Raw genomic sequence first — 22,250 nt, 5'->3', positions numbered from 1 at the left:
CTGTTTCTTTGAGTGTTTTTCCTTACAGATTATACAGCAGATATTTAGATGACATTTATAGGTACTTCTTTTGCTATTGTTTATGTATTAGATGTGAGTTTATTTTACTAAATAATATTTAATCTGATCGAAAAATGGATTGCATTTCTTTAGTAATCACAGGAACATTGCTGAAATTATAAATGTTATATTGTTAAATTCAAACATATCTGCCTTCATACCTCCAATTCATGCCGCATAGACGATGGCTATATTAACCTGATGCCCAGATGTTCATTATCAGAAATCTAGCAAGCTTCTTTTCATCTCGTCCTTAGACGACACTTGTTCTTTGCGTAAACTAAATCCGTCTTTGCAGTTATTTGTTTTTGTATGGAAGATGACACACGGTTTGGCTAAAATATCTACAAATTACAGTCTTTGTAAGAGCTGTTGATCTCCGCAGATGCACACCTGCCAAGTCAACACAATCTACCTGTAATGGAAGGCTTGTTATTGCCCTCTGACACAGAGTACATTTATTTTGGTCTACATGAATTTTGCATGATATTATTCAAGTTCAAGTGTGCTCAACATCATGTATCAAAGATATTCGTGATCATTTTGAATCAACCATATTTTATTTCAGGCTCTGTTTATTGAAATTGTCCAAGTGATGCTTTCATGAAAGAGGAAGAGTGGGGGAAAAAAAAGTGTACACAGGGAAATGGAGATGTACATAAGAAGTGTGCAGTGGAAGTACACACAATGCTAACAAGTGTGTGTTTGTGGTGCATGCTGCACACATACAGAGGCAGTTCCTCTGCACTGTGCTGTATAACAGCCCCCTTCCCTCTCAGCCCCACAGCGCTGGGCCGAGTCCCTGAAGGAGAGATTATCTACTGCCGTGTTTGTCAGAGGTAGGGAGGGGGTCTCAGCATGGGGCCTCCCAGCTTGCCTTGCCTGGGCCTGCCCCTACTGCCAGCCAGGCCCTTCTCTTCCGCTTGGCACAGCAGGGACTCTCGTACTGAACCAGAGGCCAATTTATCCCTGCCACACTCCCCCGGCAAAATGATTTCTCTCAGTGTTTTGTCGACTCTCAGTCCCAGGGTCCTAATGAGGTGAAATAGATGCCAGTAAGACCAAGGCTGCAAGAGCAGCTTTCATCCTTAAACAACATCCATCCTCTGCCTCTACAAGTAGAAAGTAACCTAAAAATATTTACACAAATACTGCATTTACGTATAGTTTTTGTACTTGTTTGTGATGAAAATGTAGTTTTCTAATCCAGTATATCTAGTTTATGTAGCTACCAGTTACTTTGAATCATGCTTTTTTTCCTAAATGTTATGCAGTGTGTGACAGGGTTGTGTTGACATATTATTGTCCATACACTGCTAGAAAACCTCCATCTGATCAATAAATGTCATGCCATACAGTGAGAGACTTTAAACTTGTTACCAAAACTTGAGCGTCTGTATTTTAAAACATGAAAGATGTAGACAAGTCACTTCAGGAGAAACTTGATTTAACAAAATACCTGAAACAATAATACAACTAACAAATGTATTCCGATTGTTTTATCATCAATTGATTCCATAAGAAAAGTCTAGCTGTAGTCATCCAGTATACAATATTGTGAAAAAGCCAAGCTCTGATTCTGTGTGTCACATCACTTCCTGCTTGTAAAAAGTGTAAGTGTCGAGTGATAAGACCAGTTTTGACATTACAAATCTTATAACCTGCCGATTCCTTACCAGTTATGACATTTTATAATGTTTCCATTCATTTTTTCCACATTTGGAATCATTTTTCCACCTCTGCCACGTTTCCTCTCATGGTGCTGAATTATCAACAAGATGTGCTGTTTATCATCTGTTTATATTTGGAACGAGTCATTCTGCACTTCAAAGTGTTGGACTCAGATTTTGGCATTAAAGGCTGGAAAAGGTGGAAGTGGAAATCCGTTAGTTCAGGTCAAGTGTTTAAAATGTTGGCCAATGAAAGCACACTGACAAGCATCTGACAGTCTCTCATTCTCTTCTGGGAAAATGCAAACTCCCTGTTTACTAGTTATTATCCCAATCAGCTGCATGTCACAGCCCAACAGCTCCCCTGGGCCCATATTGGGATTGAAAGACAATGATCCAGCTGCTACTGATATATCTGTCGATAAAGAAGATAAACATTCTGTTGGCAGGTATGCTGCGGAAAATAAAGCAAGGTCAGATCTTCATCAAGTGAACTCAAAGAGCTGTGACTCATACATGGGGATGCTCAGTTCTGTTTATGCCCTTGAAACTAAGGGCCCTGGGCCAGATGATTATTCTAAGGGTTGGGAAGTCGGTGAAGTGAGAAAATCGGTAAGTGAGAGTAACAGAGGAGGACCTGTGACCATTTTGTTTGTGCTGAGAGCATGAGATTGGTCCCTTGTGTTTGACGCCATGAGGGCCTCGATGGGCCCTCAATATTCAACCTTGCACAGACTGCCAGGCTTTTCATTGTCTATGCATTAGTTCTTCTTTGATCCCATTTAAACGTGACTTTAATTTGTGCAAGGATTGTTGTTGTTCCTTTGTGACCCACATGATTCCCCGTGACATGTACGAGAAGGCTCATTGTGGCTGATATTGACTGACTTCCAAAGGCCTGAATAATGGATGAATACTTTGACCTTATTGAAAGGTTTCATTTTAAATCTTTTATACAATGGATAACTTTTTAAAAGGGCTATCCTTGTGTTACTGGTGGCAATGTTCAGTCTTCATACAGAAATCCACGCTGTGTAAAACATGCCAACAAATGGCATTCTGTATGGGAACAACTGCTGCTGCACATTCTGTAAACTGATTCTTGCCTTTATGAAAGACTAGATTCTTCAAAAAGCATTTTCTTATTTGCAAATCATTTTCCCTCGGCCCACGCAGTTCTGAGACCACATGACTCCATGCGAGAGAGCAGCCAATGGAACTGTGGCGAAGACTATTTCATAACACTTCATGTTGGGAGATGGCAGATCCATTGTTCTCAAGGCCCACGAGCCTGTGGGCGAGAGTCCCTGCTGTGTCTACACCGAGGAAGCACACCAGCCTCCCAGGCTATATTTTCCTCTCTTTCCTGCAGACACTGGAAGCTACTGTGACCATTCAAACTCTCTCCCCGCTGCTGCAGGCCCTGCTCTCTCCACTTCTTCCCTCTCCAATCCCTTCACCACTGAGCCAGGGAGAAGACGACTCTGTCTCTGCACAGCTAGGAAGCATGCAGCTGCTACTATAATAGCTCTAATTGCACGTTTCTTTTGTTGGGCTGAAATTAGCGGCGGGGCTACAATACTAGCCTAAAACCCCCCCCAAAATGTCCAAGTAAAGATGGAGGAGAGAGAGTAAAAAAAAAGACACTCGGGGTTCACCAGTGAGACTGCCAACCCACTGCCGAATGGCCCACACCTGCACGCTCGCACCCCCGCTAACGTAAACACAGATAATAAGGTATAATTACTTTAGAAAATAATAACGAGGAGCAACCCTTCAGACCCCCCTACTCCCGTTGACAAAGAGCTGCCTGTTTATTGTGGGGGGTGAAACAGCCCCAAAGGACGATGGCGAATACCCTATCAAAAGACCTGAGGGCCCTACTGAGGGTCCCTTATAGGACAGCCATCAGTGTCAAGGAGGGCTGGGGCTTTTAAGTTGCTTCTATCCTAACTGCCTCAATTAACCAGTATGGATTGACCACAGGCTACTTTTTCTGCTCCATTCATTCTCACCAAAATGATCCTGTGTTGTCTTGAATGGTTCTCCCCTTTTCTATGGGATCAGAAGAAACCCAGAATATGTATCGTCTGATAACATACCAATAATACCATGTGGTGTCTGTGATCGTGGATATTCTCCTAATTTAAATACATTAAAATCCAGACAACGTGCCTTTCTGAAGCCTTGGGGTTACATGTAGTACTATAGTGTGTTATTGATGTTACTATAGGAACTCCCACATCCTTGCTATCTTTAAGAACTACAATGGAAATAAGTCTTTAAGTTTTGTGGTAAGCAGAAGTTCAATATTTTGGGAATGAAGCTTACTCAATTCTGGTGGAGACTTGCATAAAAAGAATTGACATCAATTTTTTATATTTCTCTTTTTTATTGTATATATTTCATGTGTGTGTATGTACGATGAGTGTAATGTGTAACCGGAGTCAAATTCCATGTATGCGAACGCTGATTCCGATTCTGAACATCTGGGTTAGACATGTCTATCAACCTGACATTGTCATTAGACATCTCCGTTCCTGACGCTAAGTTCTTCTTAACTTTTACAGAGGAGCAATGGAAGCATCGTGACTGGAAACATTACAAACTGGCTTGGGATGTGCACGGCCCAGGTAAGGATGGCTCTACATAGGGTGTTTAACACAGCCGAGGACATCTACTGAGCATCAGTAGTATTGGTGACAAGAGGTGCCTGCGCAGAGCCCAAAGGATATTAAAAAACAACACCCACCCGAGCCACAGCCTCTTCATCCTGCTGCTGTCAAGAGGTATAGAAGTATTAGCTGCCACCAGACTACAGAGCAGCTTCTTTACTCAGACTGAGACTCACCAACTCATTCTTAACACTACAACATAAAGATAGTTTTTGTTATGTAGCACAATGGGACTTCAACTGCATGTTCTTGTGCGTTGGACAATGACAGTAATAACCTTGAACTTTGAAACTGGGTTGGGTTATATTTCATGGTTCGCTTTGAGTTTTTATGATATTCATCACAGCTCAGATGAAAATGAGGATGAAGCCATTTGAACATGTGGACATGACACTGGACATTTAAGACACTATGGGATCACGCCACAGCCTCACCGTCACTTAAACCTGTCTGAATTTTAACCCGATCTGACATGTTGGCATATAGAGAAAGAAACAGATGGTTATGTTTCAGTTTAACGCTATCCGTGGTGGTTGAGTCACTATGAAAACACAAGGCTTTGGTTTGATGTCAGGATGGATTATGAGTGCCCTGTTTCAGCCGAGCAGTTTATGACATGATCTATCTCGCAGGTCTTTGACAGATAAATGTATAATTTCACAAAGGCGAAAGACAGAGCACAGACAATGTATATAGTACTCTGTACTGCCCTACAAAGCCAGAACAACATATTTGATCAATTGGGTATGGACTAAAGTCCGACCTAAAAAACATTATGCCATAGAAATGTGTAATTCTTTTGAATTTTTTTAAATAAATTGTACGAACCGCAAAACTAAGTTAAACTAAACTAACTTAAAAACCCAAACAATGACTACCCTTCGGCTAGGTAGTAAGTGCCTTCTCTGCAGCCGCTGATGATTTGAGATTAGGCCACCTTTAAATCCCATATTTAAACATAATTAAATATGATTTTTTTTTTAACTAGTTAATTTGTTCAAATGAACAAGAAAGGTGAAGAAGAAGCAAGAGCTATGTGTTTTTGATTTGTCCAAACATCAAGTGCAGTATCTAAATGTTTTAGGTTTTATGTAAGGTCTGCTGCGATTATTAAAAATGTATGTTTTCTTTGAGAGCCCTCAAACTATTAACATTGTTTTTCTCAACTTCACTGTTGTAGTTACTGCTCTCTCAGGCAGTTCATGTTCTGTAACGTGAGTTATGTGATCTGCATTTATGAAAAATGACACTGTAGGGACCATGGTAACATCCCAACAAAACTACTTCATTCATCCATGAGCAACCAAATACAGTCATAAACCAGGCTGATAACCAGCCTACACTGGAAATAACACATATGATGAAATTCTCACTGAGCAAATGTTTAACACAAGTTTTGTGGAGTCTTGCACTTTTATGAAGACGTTTGGGTGATAAATGCTGTGATTAAGGGACTCATGTACAGTGAATCAGTGTTGCATGTGAGTCATCCTCACGCCATCATTAAACCACAATGTGCAACCGAGCCCAATGTCCCTGCAAGGATGGCAGCGTGTTTTTAACTGTGACGTCTGTGGCAACAACACCCCCCTACTGCGTTTCCTTCCCGTACACCCATGATACCTGGCAATTAGGGTGTTTGTGTTTTATTTTTACTCCCAAACCTCCAATATTTGAACACACCGTAACAGTCATCCACCTGTCCTGCTGCACTTAAAAGCATTGGACAGTGAGGGAAGATAAATTAATAGGGAGGTGGAACAATTTAGACACCAGAGAGGATTTTCCATCAGAGCAGTAAAGCACACTTGATGTTATTATCATCTCTGGTGAATTATCAGGCCTAATTGTAATTAATCAATCATCAGGCTCACTCATCCACTCCCAATGAAACCCAGCATCACTGTTGATCAACCTGAGCAGTGTTAACCTATGAGAAATCAATGTGCAGCCATGATTCAAGGCAAACGCTTTAGAGCTTTCTTCACTTTGATAAAGTAATTTGAGTATGGTAAATTACATGTCACAGTATCTGCATTATGACTACATAAGGGAGGGAAACAATTGCAGTCCATTTAAGACCTTTAACATTGCACGATCCAACTCTAGGGAACATTAAAAGGTTGCAGGACAAATCATCCCTTCAACTCACATCGATCATTTTCACCACATTCGACCAAGAAAACCTCACCACTTCACTGTGTGGCCAAGTTCAAAACAATTGCATATGTTTAAAAAGAGAGTACATTGACAGACAAACTAGTAAAATAGGACATAACATTCTCTCTCTCTCTCTCTCTCTCTCTCTCTCTCTGTCTCTTTCTCTCTCTTTGCCTTTCATCACTCTCATCATAACTCTCTCTCACACACACACACATGTCTGGTAAGGCTGGGTGGGAGGCCTTGGCCCAGCCACAGTCAACTGGTCCCAGTCCCAACAAGGAAACAATTAATCATGTGTGAGCGGCTGTCTGAGTGTCTGCTCTCTGGACAACAACAACACTCAGCCATTTATCTCCCCTCAAGGCAGGACAGCCAGCCAGCACACCACGCAGGCATGCACTCTCTCATCCTCACACTCACAGATGTGGAAGAACAAGAACAAAAGTGCACATTTCCGATCACACGCAAATGTACAAAAATACAAAGCATTAAGACACATTAGCAAACAACACGTTAATGCACAGACCCTTTCAACAGCAGATGGGAGTAACATTTGCCGATGCACACACACACACACACACACACACACACACACACACACAGGTGCTGTTTTGTCATCCTAATCAGATAGATGTCAGCACTTATAATGGTCATGATGACATACACAGGAGCTACACGTTGCTGCCTCACTAAATCCCCGAGATCAAAAGCAGACTAAAACAACTCAACTTTCTTTTCTAATTCATTTGAGAGCGATGCCTTTTACCACGGTTGCCTTTGATATTTCAAACTCTGTTTGCTGTTCATTACACAAAAACAGAATGGAAGGACTGGGGTATTTTTCTTGCACTCTTCTGGGATGATGGAGCAAAGTCGAGTTGACAGTCATTTCATTTCAGGAAATTTAGTCCTTTCTAATTTAACTCTTGGTCTTCCGACATGGCAAGGCAGTTTAGCAGTGACGCAAAGCAGGCTAGACTTAATTAAACAAAATAGGAAATTTGTTGTTCATTTCACATTGCTGCATCTACCTCAGACAGGGGGGGGTTTGTGAGTGTGTGTACATGTGTCGTCGAGTGTGTCCGAACATCGTGTTAGTTTCAAAGTGTGTATTTTTGGTGTAAGCCTATGTGCATCTGTATATGTATTAGTGTCCAACCTGGTGAAAAAAAAGGGCCTTAAACCTCAAGTGGAGCAAACAAAGAGGCCGGTGTGTGTTCCAGGATGGGGCATCTGGATGGCATCAGATGAGGCTGGCAGATTGGTAGTGACATAGGTTACTCCTGAGGTCCCTGGTGAGAAACACATCGCCGTAGTCTGCAGTGGAGAAGGAGCTTTGAAGCGCCACTGAGTAAAAGGAGGCATCTGCAGTACAATGTTTTCATGCAGCTAGTTTTTTATTACAACACCCACCTAGATAGGGTTCGACAAGTGAAAATCAGTCAAGAACAGAAAACCAATGTTTGCACAGTGATGCCCATGCCCCAATCGTTGAATGAAAACCCCTATATGTTAGGTTGCATGGAAAGACTTATATACTATACATGATGCTGTGCAGTTGAGAGAGGAATCAGCACTTTGTCTTTGACTAAACAAACACAGTTGTTTCAAAGTTATAGCCGTAACCTGCAGCTGGTTAGCTTAGCTTAGCATAAAGCCTGGAAACAGCAAGCCTGGCTCTGTCCAAAGGTAACACAATCTACCTATCAGCACTTCTAAAGCTCACTAATTAACACATTATATCTCAAAAACAAACAAACGTAAAAAATAAATAAAAACAACAGGTTGTTGTAGTCTTTGTGCAAAGCTAAGCCGGCTGCTGGCTGAAGCATCATAATTACCTTACAGATATGAGAGTGGTATCTAACTCTCTGCTAGACACAGACTATTCCTGACACAGGTGCTATTCTATAGATAGCAGTGACAGCTTAGCGTCGTGGATCAAGTGGGCTGTTAAGATGAACACCTAACCCACATCTATACAAGAAATCCTTCAAAGGCAATTAATCACACTATTCATGTTACATTCTAAAACTTCCTGCGCCAACTTGAACTTCAATTAAGTAATTTAGACGAATGCAACCATTCTCTCGCTCCCTCCTTCCCTCTCAGTCCAGGTGGCAGCTTGACAGGAAGAGAAACAGGAAAGGACTTAAAGATTTGCTGCTGCTCTCATTCTCCTTCAAAGACAAATGCCCCTCTGATCATTTCCCACAATGCTCCTTGCACGGAGGCCTCTGTGATCAGTGGTTATGAGAAAGCACAGGAATCACAGGACAGATAACTGCCTCAACTCGGGGAAGAAGGGGAAGAAAAAAAAGAGGTAAGCCTCCTCTTTTTCTGCCTCTATGACCTACTCCCCCCGCCCTCATTCCATCAGCCTGGTCGCTCTGCATGTGCGGGAAGCATCTGGGTTCATTTATCCCCAACCCAGGCAAGCTGGAGGACCCCTGTGCCCTCTCGGGTTGCAGGGTCTGAGCGTGCTTCAGTGTGGGTCCTTGTTGTTGTGAAAGAGAAGAGCTTGAGCCTGCCCGCTATCCCGTCTGGACCATCTCAAAGCTCCCATCCACCCCTTCCCGTGCTTCGGCCCATCCCAGATGCCCCGAAGCATGGTTAGTGTAGCGCTTCATCTGAACTGAAAGATACTAAACAGATTCATCCAGAAGCCTCAGAGAAGACAGCCCGCCTTGAGGTTTAGGTTGGCAGATGGAAAGGAGGGAGAGTCTGCAGAATAAATGTGTAAATCAAATAAATGTGTGTGTGTGTGTGTGTGTGTGTGTGTGTGTGGGTTGATATTAACTTTACGTGTGAATGCACACGTCAACATTTGCATAATGAGACAAGCGGATGTAGACTGCATCCGCAATGTGTGTGCAGGAAATGCACTCCCATGTCTCGAGACCGCAGGTGAAATGCCCTGAGAAGTCCATTCAGCCCTACTGTTTGGTATAATCCGCAGTCCACTCCATGCCAAACGTCAGTCCAGGTTATCAGGCTGCACGGCTGAATGGAAGCAGAGTGAGTCTGGCTGCTTACTTAAAGTCATTGAGAAGTTATTCAAACACCCAGTTATTATGGTGTAAACAAAAGTGGCTTGTCACACGCTATTACAGATATGGTGTTTACAAGAATGCCACTTTAATGCAGTGCATGTTATGTATGATGATTAAGGATAGTGTTTGACAACCAACTGATTGAAGAAATGAAAGTAGATTATAATAGGCAGTGTTTTGTTGTTACACAGACAGCAGAGACTATGCATACGGAGAGAACTCTATTATTTTGCTAATAGCTTTTATGTATTAGCACAAATTATGTTTTTCTCATGGAAGAGGTAGTCCATCATAAAGAAGCACAAAAGAAGCACAGAACATCAAAAAATACATAATAATCACTTTTTTTGTCTTGGATGTATCAGAAGGCTAATTTTCTCCCATAATTTCTCTTCTTTCCCACCTTCTTGTCCTTCATGCAAAACAGATTTGTTTGAGTTGTACCACGCTATCTGGGCAGGCCGTCTGTGTGGTTTTGGGGACACTTCTAAGTTATATAAAATTCCCACTTTGGCAAGTGTGAAGTTTGCAATGGTTTGTCATTGCACAACGGGCGTTTTCATCTCCGAATTTGCTTCTGTCAAATGCTGAGCACAACTGGAACGACTCTGGCATCAATCTTGGCTCTTACATGAAACATTCTTAATTAGAGGGGAAGTAATGTGGTTATAATCAAGTGGCTGCAGGTTTGCAGCTACTGTGTCCATCAACAGCTATATGTGCCCTGCTGATGTGTCCTTGAGCAAAACATTCAGCTTCTCACAGATCTGAATCAGCTGAATCAGCTGAAATTGTGCAAAACAAAAAAGTGATTCTTGGAAGAATTAAGATGTGGGTTAGGTCAGGGCCACCCAAATTGGAACATAAAATTACATTTTGCCGATCTGAAAACACACTTTTTTATTTTCGAGAATAATTCTTCTCTGTGTGCCCACAGAGCTTTCAATCAAAGTCACTCACAAGGGGTCATACTTTTGTCTCTACAGCTCTTTAAATGGGCAACAAGCTAATTAAAAACATGTCTTGTTCCAGTTTGCCTGAAGGTAGATTGGACAAGACTCTGCATACTGGCATTTATGTTAACAACCTTTCTGCTTTGTTCTACATCTGCCATGTTTAAAGAGATACATTTGATATTATCTTATATTGTTATTGTCAAAAAATCCCATAAAAAGACCAAAGAGTTATATTTAACAGTACATATGACTGGGACAATTTTCTTCAGCAGCGGATTAACACACATTTGGTGCTCTATCGAGTATTTTCGGCAGCAGGGCAGTGTATATGGGACTGACTTGTTTTTTCTGTTGAAATTAACAATTGCTTTATAATAACCAGTTCTTTGGTATTGCTATATTTATATAAAGGCGCTTTAAATTTAATGTATTATTATTTATTATAATTAAGAAAGCATTGCTTTTTTTTTTCTTTTTAAACTAAACATTTTGTTAACAGTGATCTACTGTTCATTTTGCAAAGTTTTATATTATATTATTTTTAAAAATGTAAGAAATGTAGCACCTTAAAAACAACACACTTATGGTAGGATGAGAGTGCAACAATACAATACCAATACAATTGCTAATGACCCATGCTCTCCATCAACCTGTTTTGACAGTAAGTGACAGATCAATATATTCCTCAGTTGTTTCCAGATCTGAACTCTTTGGCTTTGTATCTCCATCCCACACATTTAAAAATGACATTAGGAATAGTGACAGTCAATGTAAAACTGTATTCTTGAGCTGTGTGAAACAGTACAAAGCCATTGCCACAATCGGCCTCTTTTTTCAGGTCAAAAATGAAATTCTAATTTCATTACCATGTCATGAATATGTCTTTGGGAATCCATTAGGCATTTCCTGACTAAAACTACAATGGGAATTCACATTCAACCAAAAAAGCCAAGAAAGGGTGGGGAATGAGAATAAAGCCCCATCAAGAACATTACTGTAAAGCTGTTACAGCTCTTTCAGTCCACTTAAGTGGAGGCCGCAAAAAAAGAGAAAAATGTGAGTGACTGACAGACGATAGCAATAAAAGTAAGAACAAACTGGCCATTTTACTGCGGTAGGGCCATTTGAGAAGAGATTATTAACTTGTCAGCATTTCAAACTGAGACACAACTTTTTCTCCTTTAAAACACATCCCCATGTCTCTGTTACTTTTATTAGAAAGTCTTTAAACCTTTTGACCCCGGAGGGCCTCCGTTATTGGCTGTTAATAGGGACTCGCTGGTCAGTGGGGAGACCCTAAGTGCCCTATTAATCATTTGTTTAGAGCTCGGTTCTATTTTGGAAGCTCTGTGTTTAGTGTGGGTTAAAAATAGGAGGCGGCAGATTGAGACAGCCATCCGCCACTCATCGCTCAAAGCTGTCAGGACGCGTGGGCCCTTGGGGACGCGGGCAGGAGACCCTTCAAGCCAATGAAGTTCAAAGGTCGCAAGGTTTATCATTATTACCCACTTACTCTGTGGCGGCTGACAGAATCATCGTTGTTTTAATTGCTTAAAAAAAGAGGGTGAAAGACATGCTCTAAACAAAAAATAATTGCATTGAAGGTAAGTTTTAAAGATTCTTTATACATAAACAGCCAAGAGTTGCATGTAAAAGCTGCTAAACACTGTAGTTTACATGACGCAAGAACATTTTGCCACTTATGAATAACACACAAGCAAAGCAAATGCTGCTACATGCTTCCTACAAAATGCCACAAGTAAGTGAGTTGTTTGCTGGCAGATTGACAGCAATGGGAAATAAAATGTCAAGGGATCAAATCATTAATCTTGTCAAATATTGTCATATGACAGGGGAAAATACAGGTGTGGAGATTGCATCGGCTGATAAAACATTACTTACAGCCATTTTTCCAATAAGCGATGGACTCAGTGCTGTCAATATTTGGAGGGGATGCGAGGTATGCCCTAGCGAAGGCCATTTTGCGAGGAGCAGAGAGCCTGCTGGGAAAAATACAGTGGTTCATGCTGGGTCTCTGGGAAGCTGAAAAGCCACCGGCAAAAAGCTATGAATTATTTTGAGCGCAAAATACATTTTCTTTGAAGACTGTCGGGCCATTAGAGCCCTTTTGCTCCCTTTTAAATTGTTTTTATGCCGTGAGTAATGTTAACCTTTGCTTTTGTAGTCATGAAATTCTCTCTGCACCTTTTTCCCTCCTGGCACAAAGCACAGATGGGCTGGAAAAGCTGGAAATAAAGTATAGGAACCATTTACAGCGACAAAAGAATCGGTGTGAGGAAGGAACTGAGGCTTTTATTCTGACGTCCATTAGACCTCTGTTCCTTAGTGGACTAGAGACTCAATGTGCATAAGAATAAACCCACACAGAGATAACCACGTTTAATATACATAATAAAGCTTGAAGGGAATATTGCAGTAAGAACTTTAAAATACTTTGCAGTTACTGGGGGCTTAAAATCCAAATCGTCGGAATTATAATTATTTGTCATAACACATGGACTGTTGAGTAAGATTATGAGTTTATGAAGAAGAAAGTGGTTGTTTACATGATCACCGTGGATGGATCGTGAGCTAATGGGCTCCTTGGCATTGTTTGTTGTCGCTTTGCATGTTTTGCGCTGTATTTTACTGATCTTGGCTCAAACATTGGTTAAATACCATAGAAAATATCATAGGAAACCAACAAAAGAAAACCTGTTTATTTAAATAGCTTTACTAGTTTTAATACACGTTTACTGTAGCCAAAGTATGGATTACCTATGATGAAAATAGATAGCAGATGAGACTAGTCAATACTGAAGGCTCGTGATTAAACAGTGAGTCCTGATGATAAATGCTTATTACAGTCACTTTGAACAGAGGCTGTATCCATCCATAATGGTCACACATTCAGGGAAAGGCAGACTATATTTTAAACATTTTAAACACAGAAGGATAGATTATGGCACTGAATGGGTAAAGTTTAATACAAGACACAGGTACTACGGAAACTTGATCTCTCTCTCTCTCTCTCTCTCTCAAAACACACACACACACACACACACACACACACACACACACACACACACACACACACACACACGTGTTATTGGATCAGTGGGTTTATCGGTGGATGTGATACCACAAGCCTCTGACCAGTTGACCTCTCGTGCTCTTCGCACCACGTGCTCAGCTGATCCTCCTTCATGTCCTCCACGGGAACACCGTCACGCAGGAGGAAGTGAACGGGACCCGGGTTGACAGTGATCTCGCTTAGCATGGCAGCAAAGGTAAGCTGAGTTTTTCCACTTCAGTTTATCCTCTTTCCGGGGAGAAGCAAGCGCCCCGGCGGTCCCGGGGAGCGTCTCTGCCCCTCGGAACTGCGCACCGGTCAAGTTAAATGCCGGCTGGTCTGCTAAGAGGATGTGACAGAGGTTGACACTGACCATACGACAATGACATTGTGTCTTTACTGTAGCCGCTTGACTAGTTTGATGCATAAGTTGGCTCACGGTTTCTTCGTCACACTGACCGAGCTGTCAGTTTTCAACAACAAGTCACAGCCACGGTGCTGTTGCTGCTTTTTAGTCCACGCGGCTCCATTCAGGCCCGTCTCCAGTTTACTGCTGGGTCTAAAAAAAGCCCGGCTGTAATCACAGGTAACCTTGGCTAGCAGCATGCTAGTCGCAAGTCGCATCCAGGTGAACACAACTTCTCACAGGGAAGACGTTTTTAACATGGTGGTACTGTCATTGTTTGTGCCGGACCCCAGCAGAAACTGGTTCGATCAATGTACTCTCTCACACGTGACTCATTTTACAGTCCTCTGCTGCCACTTTTTTTTATTTTTTTTATTTTTTATTATCTCACCAGCAACAGCATTATCTTGTACAGGGTGGATCCCACCCAAGAGTTCAGGACCCCCAAGTGGTCACAATGTGAATCTGAGGGGCTGTGAGATTATTGACAGGAGATGAAAAAAAGACAAGAAAACCCCCAAAAAAACATTTGGGATAAATTTACTAGCTTTTTCTAGAGCTGCACGAATGAGTGGCCAAGCTCAAAATTATGTTTCATTTGCAATTGTTTCTTGTAGTCTTTCTCTTTGTGAATTACTGGGTTACGTTTACATCTTCAGTCTCCTAAAAAGTATTTTTATAAAACTCACCGTTGAACGGCGTTCCTCAAACGATATACAGGATGCAGAGTGGAGCATTGTGTGTGGAAGTTGTGCTCACAGATGTTCACTTATTGTCTTGCAGGCCGTTCTGCCTAGGAGGGCCGACCCCACTGAGTTGAAAGCCATTTTTGAGAAGGTAGGATTTTACCCATGTGTATATTGTGTCCACTTTCTGTTTTGCCTCTTATGGAAAAAAAGCTTTTCATGTGTTCATCGATTTATGTTTGTTTCGTTTCTATCAAATTCTAAAGCTCAGCGTGCGTCCTTGCGTCTGTGTCTGTTTTTCTCGTTACAGTATGCCAGCGTGGAGAAGAATGACGAGCGCCTCATGTCACCGCAGGACTTCGTGAGACGTTTCCTCCATGCCCACACAGACATCCAGCTTCCGGACGAGGCCACCAAGCTGCTGGCTGGAGTGGTGGATCAGAAGAAAGATGGGTCGGTGTTCTGATGTTTCTCTTTTAATATTAGCTGAGCTGATGTTTCACATATGTGAAGATATGATGTTGGTGCACCTTGCACCTTGGAGGGTGTACTGGAATAACTGCTATTATAAGTGCGGGGATGTGTCACTAATACTGTGATAGACAGACGACAAATATAACCATATATTCCTTTACAAAATTATGAAAATAGAGGATTGACATCCGAGTGTCTCGTGAGGATTGAGGTTTGAAAATATCTTTGGCAATAGTTGCTGATCTGACTGTGAAATTGCTATGCTGATTAATATCAAGCCAACTGCTAAGTAGTAAGCTTATGAAAGACTCTTATCAAAGCTATCAGTACATGAATTATTTATGTCTTTGATCTCGTGCGACTACCTTTCTAGTGGTATTTAGCATTTTATAAACAAACCTATGACTGCATCCTTTGGTGTAAAAAAAAAGAAGAAAAAAAGAAGGATGTTCATACTTGAATTATATAGCAAAGAGACATCAAACCACCAAAGGCCCCTTTCAGGTGTTTCCTTCTTTGTAGATACCCCCCCCCCCCCCCCCCCCAATGTCACACTTACTCCTCCCCCCCCATCCCCATCACCCCTGTTTTTTTACATTAATATGTATGTATTTAATGATACATAATGATGGGTAATAAAATGTTAGGGTAAGTCAAAAAATAATTATTTTTTTTAAACACATTGCCATGGTAACCACCTGGGCTTCTACAAAGAGCAAAGTGCACATGGCTGTGTAGCTTCATGTTATTACATCTGCTCTAACGTGTGTGTGTGTGTGTGTGTGTGTGTGCAGAAAATGGTGAGATAGAGTAGTGGGGGTTTAGGAATTGAAAAAAGAGAAAGCAAGCCCCCCCCCCCCCCCCCCCCCCCCACACACACACACACACACACACACACACGTGCACATAAAAAACACACACATGCACTGTAATTGCCCGTGCTATTCAGGAGCACTCCGTTGCATTGTGCGGCTTTGGAGCAGGATAAATGGTGGCCGTGGCATCGGGGTAAATCTATTAGGAACCCATGGCCCAGGCTTTGTATCTAAACCTCATTTTGGTTTTGTGGAGGGAAATGGAAATGATATGGGGGCAAAACAGGAAAAAAGTCTGTTTAGACCTAGTTTTAGATGTGATTTTTTTTTTTTTTTTTTACAGTTGACTTTGTAAAGGCCTCATGTTGCTCATATTTGGTGATGTGCTATTTTCCACCTGAACTTTGATAGATAAATGATTTGACGAGACAAAAGAGTCCGGATGATTATTCTGCAAACCTGTGTCTCATGAACACAAAACAAATGGATCTAGAAAGTAGAGATGTGGCAACATCGGCGCCGTTCGCGGTAGCTGGAAACACGAATGCATTGTTTTTCAAGCGCTCATCTGTGAAAACCTTATGAAAAGAACGGAGCGCAAGACAAAACAAAGCACTTTAGTGACTGTATTTTCATCTAGCTCGCCCGATCTCATGCAAATAAGCTTGCGAAACAATACATTTTGCTTGGTACATGAGCGCAGTACATTCGAAGCATAGTGTGCCTGATGCTGTTTTTGCCAGATAGGACTCCATTTCAACAAGATGAGTCGGGGGGGGGGGAATAGATTTAGCAGGGGGTCGGATGGCAGCCAGCCTGCTCGCTTACTTTTCTGTTGGAGTGTATCTGCGTGAGAGAAATTTGACTTGGAAGCCGGTGTGTACGTGAGTGGTTCGGTGTGTATGTGTGGAGATGTAAACAGTGAAAATGCATTTGTCTGCCTCTCTGCGACTGTGTAAATCAGGAGATATAGTGACAGTCGTAACAATCTGTTATGTGGAAATCACTTTTCTCCCTCTTATTCTCGCCGCTCCCAGTGAGACAGAGAGACAGACAGATAGATAAATAGATATAAGAGAGACTTTGGAGGATGGAGGAGACGTCTCAATTTCCAGGAATCAAATGTTTTGTGTGTGTGTGTGTGTGCACTGACGTCCGCTACAAGACGGTTTGAAGATTTTCCTCTTTCACTCGACTTATTTATGTCCCCTCTATTCGCTTTTGACTTTCTCTGCATTCCTCCGCTCTCATCACTGTCTTTACACCCTCTCGCATACCATAATGCACTCCGAGCGTCCTCCGTTTCAGTTGGGCTCCCTCCGATTTCCTACCTTTCTGCTTCTCCATCCCTTCTTCCCTCTGATATTTCGATAGAAGCATCTGTTCAAGTGTGAAGAAACACCACTTCAGGTTAAACCTCCTTGGAGGTTAAAAAAAAAAAAAAAAAACTTTGTTAAGTGAGCGTGCTGGGAAAATAGCAGTCTGCCAGCTGCTGTGGGTATTCTGGACCTGTACTGGTGGGTGTCCACTCTTAGAAAAAACAAACGGATACTGGCAGCTAGCATTCATCTTGGTGTGTGTGTGTGTGTCTGTCGGTGTGCGAGCACGCTGTAGGTGGGTGGAAGGCTGTCAGTAACAATGCCAAGTAGCCAGGGACAGGGAGTATTGAAGCCCCTCCAGGCCCCTCTCTCCCACTACTATCAACGAAGGAGAGCTGTCTTTCTATCAGCTGGGCCTAACCAACACCATGCATTTACGTTACTTGTAAACAATGTTTCCAAGCCTGGTTTGGGGTTCAGAGGAGTGTATTTAGATGCCCGCTGAGAGTCGACAGAGATAAAAGCCGGGTGGCGAAGATAAGATGGAAAAACAAAAAAAAGAATATATGGAATATAGGGTGTTTTTATTCCAGACAGACGTAGCGAAGACAGTTTAAATTGCATTGTATTGGCATCCGAACAAAAACATCATTCAGCTGTCATCTGCCGAGGCACATGCTGGAATTAAGTCTTTGTTTACGTCTTGTGTGTTACATCTCTAGTTTGATACATGTCACGGATATGTCAGCGACTGTTTTACGGTTTAACACAATCCGGCGGAGTAAAGCAAGTACACAGTACGCTGACGAGATGCCAGACTACAGTATCACATTAGCCCCGTCTCCGATGAGTTCAACCCAGGCTGCATACACGGGTCGGCTCGCCCTGGACACGTGCCATAACAGTTGATGGTTGGGAGATGCTGTTGGTTGATTTGATTATTGAGTGTCTCGTTCGGGGGTTGGGTCTGCATAGCAAAAACGATGGCTTCCCCCCCCCCCCCCCCCCCTCACGGTAATCATTTTGCAGCCGTCATGGCGCTGCTAATCAAGCATCATAAGCTCCGTCCTCGGCTGCGGAGCTGTGTGTAAATGCTTACGAGTGCGTGGAATGTTTTTCTCCTTTCTTTTGTGTGTTATGGAGATGCCCCCTGGATCTTGTCTGGACTCCCTGCTCTAAACCATGGTCCAATCCCTTCGTGATCAGCTGCCCTCTCAGTTACACTAATAAGCTGATTATCCACGTCTGGCAAAAAACGCAGACGGGAAGACCAGCGTGCATGTAAAATGATGCGTCTGAAAAAGGAGAAATCTTGACTTTTTTTTTTTCCCCCCTCAGTTCAGTCTGGGAACACTAGTGCTCTCTGAGTCCTCACACTATAGCTCTAATCTCCTTTAGAGTCTCTCTTGAGGTATAATTTCTTGTGTGTACTACATCTGTCACAAAAGAATGATCATTATAGGAGGGTTTGAGAGTATTCCAGCAGCGTGAGCGGCAACGGTATTAGCTTTGTTTTTAGCAGTGGATCCACGGTCGCAGCAGTGTGCTTTTGTGCCAACTTCCACCTACTTGCCATCAGCAGGGCCCCGCTCTTAAGCACCACCTGCTTAGTTAATAAAACCTTTAATCATGCCTTTTAAAACGACAGCTGATTTAATTTGCCACTGTATGCTCACTTTCTTTCCTCTTAGTATCTCTTTTGCTCTCTCCCACACACACACATCTACTATTGTCGGTAAGGGCATCGATGCATAATACCAGTACATCTTGAAACCAAGTGTTGATCTGAGTCGTTTATTTTGACTATTTTGGCCTCTTTTTTTTTTCATGAACATCTTTGGTATCTCTGGCATTAATGGTGTTATTTTGACAAACAACACTTTGTGTCAGTGCACAGCTCCTCTGATTAGGACAGAAAGACTGAGACTCTTTTTCATCGATACAGTATTTTTATCCAGCATATAAGTGCCCATGAGGATGCACATACAGATCTGAAACACTCAGATACTAAACAAACACATCTAAATTTCATCAGTACCATAATTAATTAAAAATGTAATCATTGCACCCCCCACCTCCTCTGTACCCCCCCCCCCCCCCCCCCATGGAAATTGAAACAGGTTTAATAGAAGGATGCGCGGGGACCGCTCATTAGCACTGACCCCTCCTGTAATTATCGGAGCCATTTGTGATATTCATAATGGTCTTGTGGTAACAGTGGACCAGGACCTAAAATAAAGGCTAGACTGCGTGGTCCAGTCCCCCACAGCAGGACTCTCCCACGGGAGCTCTCAGTGGGTTCACACAATAACGATGTTTATTTTTTATTTATTTTCTTGTTAATGATGCATGTGGGCATTTTGTGTTTTTTACTATGGAGAGACAGGAGATGAAATAGTATTTATCAAAACACTGACAAACTTGGAAAGAGAGGCAGCGGCATTTAGTGGTAACAGGAAAACTGATCTGCTTACTTTCAACTCGTAGCTTGTATCCGAGTGTTGATGCAGACAGATTTGTTCCCCATTCAAAAAGAATGTTCCACCTTGGCTGCTCAACCTGACATTCACTCTAAATTTCATATTGTATTACGTTTATATTGAATGGAGTTTTATTTCCTTAAGTGGCTGCCAACTCCCTCCTCTCCTGTCTACTTGTTTAAAATGGCCCACTAAAATGTAAAACTTCATATTTAATCATTTTTCTTCTTTTGGTGTAAAGTTGACTCTCTCTCTCTCTCTCTCTCTCTCTCTCTCTCTCTCTCTCTCTCTCTCTCTCTCTCTCTCTCTCTCTCTCTCTCTCTACCAGCTGCCAGCTCAGACTGGGAACTCATACTGAGCCTTTTAAACTGTTTTATTTTCTTGCTGTCGCATTCGATGAGTTTATGACATTATATATGGAATAACAGACGACCGGATAAAAGGCCTCGTGAATTGCGCGTCGCACAGACTGATGGGCTGTCTAAGTGTGCTGGTTTGCCACTGTGTGCCAGTCACATTAGCTTGTTTTTTTTTTCATTTCAAATTTCACTTTTTTAGTGCAACGTAAGTTGTTCTTTATTATGTATTAAATGAACATGAAAGACTCTGTCTCACATGTGTTACTGATTAAGTATTCATACAGGGCCCTTGAAACATGAATACCACATTAATAAATCAACTCAAATCACAGCGTTTACCAGTTTATCACAATCCTGTCTTCTTTCCCTCTACCCTTCTCTCAGGTTGATCTCCTTTCAGGAGTTTGTCGCGTTCGAGTCGGTGCTGTGTGCCCCAGACTCCCTCTTCATGGTTGCCTTCCTGCTGTTTGATAAAGCAGGCAGTGGAATGACCACCTTTGGTAAGTAATCGTGCCTCTGATTTACGGGGGTTAGATGGAGTAACACTGCAGTCATGTTCGCAGAGAAGAGCGGCTTACTGAGCAATTAGCAGGTATATGGTAGGTGCTGTTAGGTGCTCTACAAGAGACCTGGAGTTATGTGTTGATAGTTGAAAAGTTCAAACCACAGAAACTCATGATCACTTATGTCACATAAAGATATTTCCTGCTCATTTTCAAATGTTGGTATTATGGTTTTTATTATGTTTTCCCTCCTCTCTTCTGGGAGCATTGTTTTCCCTTATATGCTTACATATTTTTACTTTGTCTTCAGTTAATCTCCCTTTAAAAATCAAGAGAACTACTTCATACTCCGCTCCGAAGACCAGGGAAACCAAGCATATAAGGATAATGCATATTATTTCTTTTATAAAAAGGAAGTTGAGACATTGCGTTTGACATTAAAGAAATACTTAGTCAGCCAATTCCTGACAGAGCGGAGCGCATGCTCCTCTTAAACGCACCTCTGAAAAAGTTTTGAATACAAACTCCTCGTTTGTTTATGTGAGGGTCTGACCTCCGCTCATCTATTCTGTTCTGGTCGCATCCACAAACAACAAATTCTGCCCGTGGTGTACGGTGTCTTGTCTGTGAAGGAGATAAGGTTAGGTTTGGAGGTGGAGAGGGCTGGTGGCAGCTAAAGGATGGAGATGAAGATGGAGGAGGGGGTGGGTAGCTCCATGTGCATGATTGGCACCATTACTCTGATGCCTGGAAGCTCCGAGGTGAAAAGGGAAGACATTTGTACTCGTTGCTTATTTCACATTTGCCTAATTGATTTAAACAAGTCTAATGCCAGCCTTCTGTAGGTGTGCGAGGCGTCAGCACATTAGGCTTGATTTGAAATGCAGTGCACACATCCCGCGAACAAACAGGGAAGTAAGTGAATTTCATTTTAATTGTTGCTGTCGACAGGGTGCAAGATCATTGCGGGTGATTATATATGCACATATGTAAATTTTCATATTTAAAAGGATCAATTAGAGTGACGTTGTCTTGGTGGCAATTAAAAGGTCTGCTGTTTTCCTGCGTCTCCCAAAGGTTAATGAATATCCCAATGCCTGTGAGTTATGAGACTCGCACACAAGTGGAAAATTGCATGAAAAACATACCACACATCATGCCGTGCACAAACACTGACTACAGCGTCTGCCACTTGCATCGGGCTACCATTTAATCAAAAGCAAATAACGTGTGACTGAGATTATAGACTAGTTACTTTATTAGAATTCTCCCTTTTTCTCAGATTAAAGAGCCTCACCAAGGCACAAAATAAAGAACTCTCCTTTTATTACCTATTAAAAACATTAATAGCTCAGGCTTATGTCGCATTAAAGGCCCGTTTGTTTTCCCATGTAATAAATGTCTGTGCTCTGATTTCTTTTAATGTCATTTTCTATGAAGCCATTTTTATTTGATAATAACCTGAGTAATTTCTGTTAAGTACGGGCGGCGCAGTGCTCTGAATTCTTAGCACTTACAAAAATAAATGCATAATTTGGCGGAATGTGGAGTTCATAAA

General features: G+C 41.9%; 1 protein-coding gene across 1 annotated transcript in view; it reads left to right on the top strand.

The window, feature by feature from the left end:
- Positions 1 to 15,085: 15,085 nt before the first annotated feature.
- Positions 15,086 to 22,250, top strand: part of slc25a13 (solute carrier family 25 member 13) — a gene marked incomplete at both ends in the record, with an annotated part of 42,417 nt that continues 35,252 nt past the window's right edge. The window contains 2 exons of the mRNA XM_079176442.1: positions 15,086 to 15,195; positions 20,574 to 20,689. Coding sequence (XP_079032568.1) covers positions 15,086 to 15,195; positions 20,574 to 20,689 — 226 coding nt within the window. The remainder of the gene's footprint in view (positions 15,196 to 20,573; positions 20,690 to 22,250) is intronic.

The sequence above is a fragment of the Pholis gunnellus genome, assembly GCF_910591455.1.
Source record: "Pholis gunnellus genome assembly, chromosome: 16".
In the NCBI taxonomy this organism is placed as follows: domain Eukaryota; kingdom Metazoa; phylum Chordata; class Actinopteri; order Perciformes; family Pholidae; genus Pholis; species Pholis gunnellus.
Note: the sequence above shows the minus strand (reverse complement) of the source record. Positions and strands in the feature narration are given on the sequence as shown.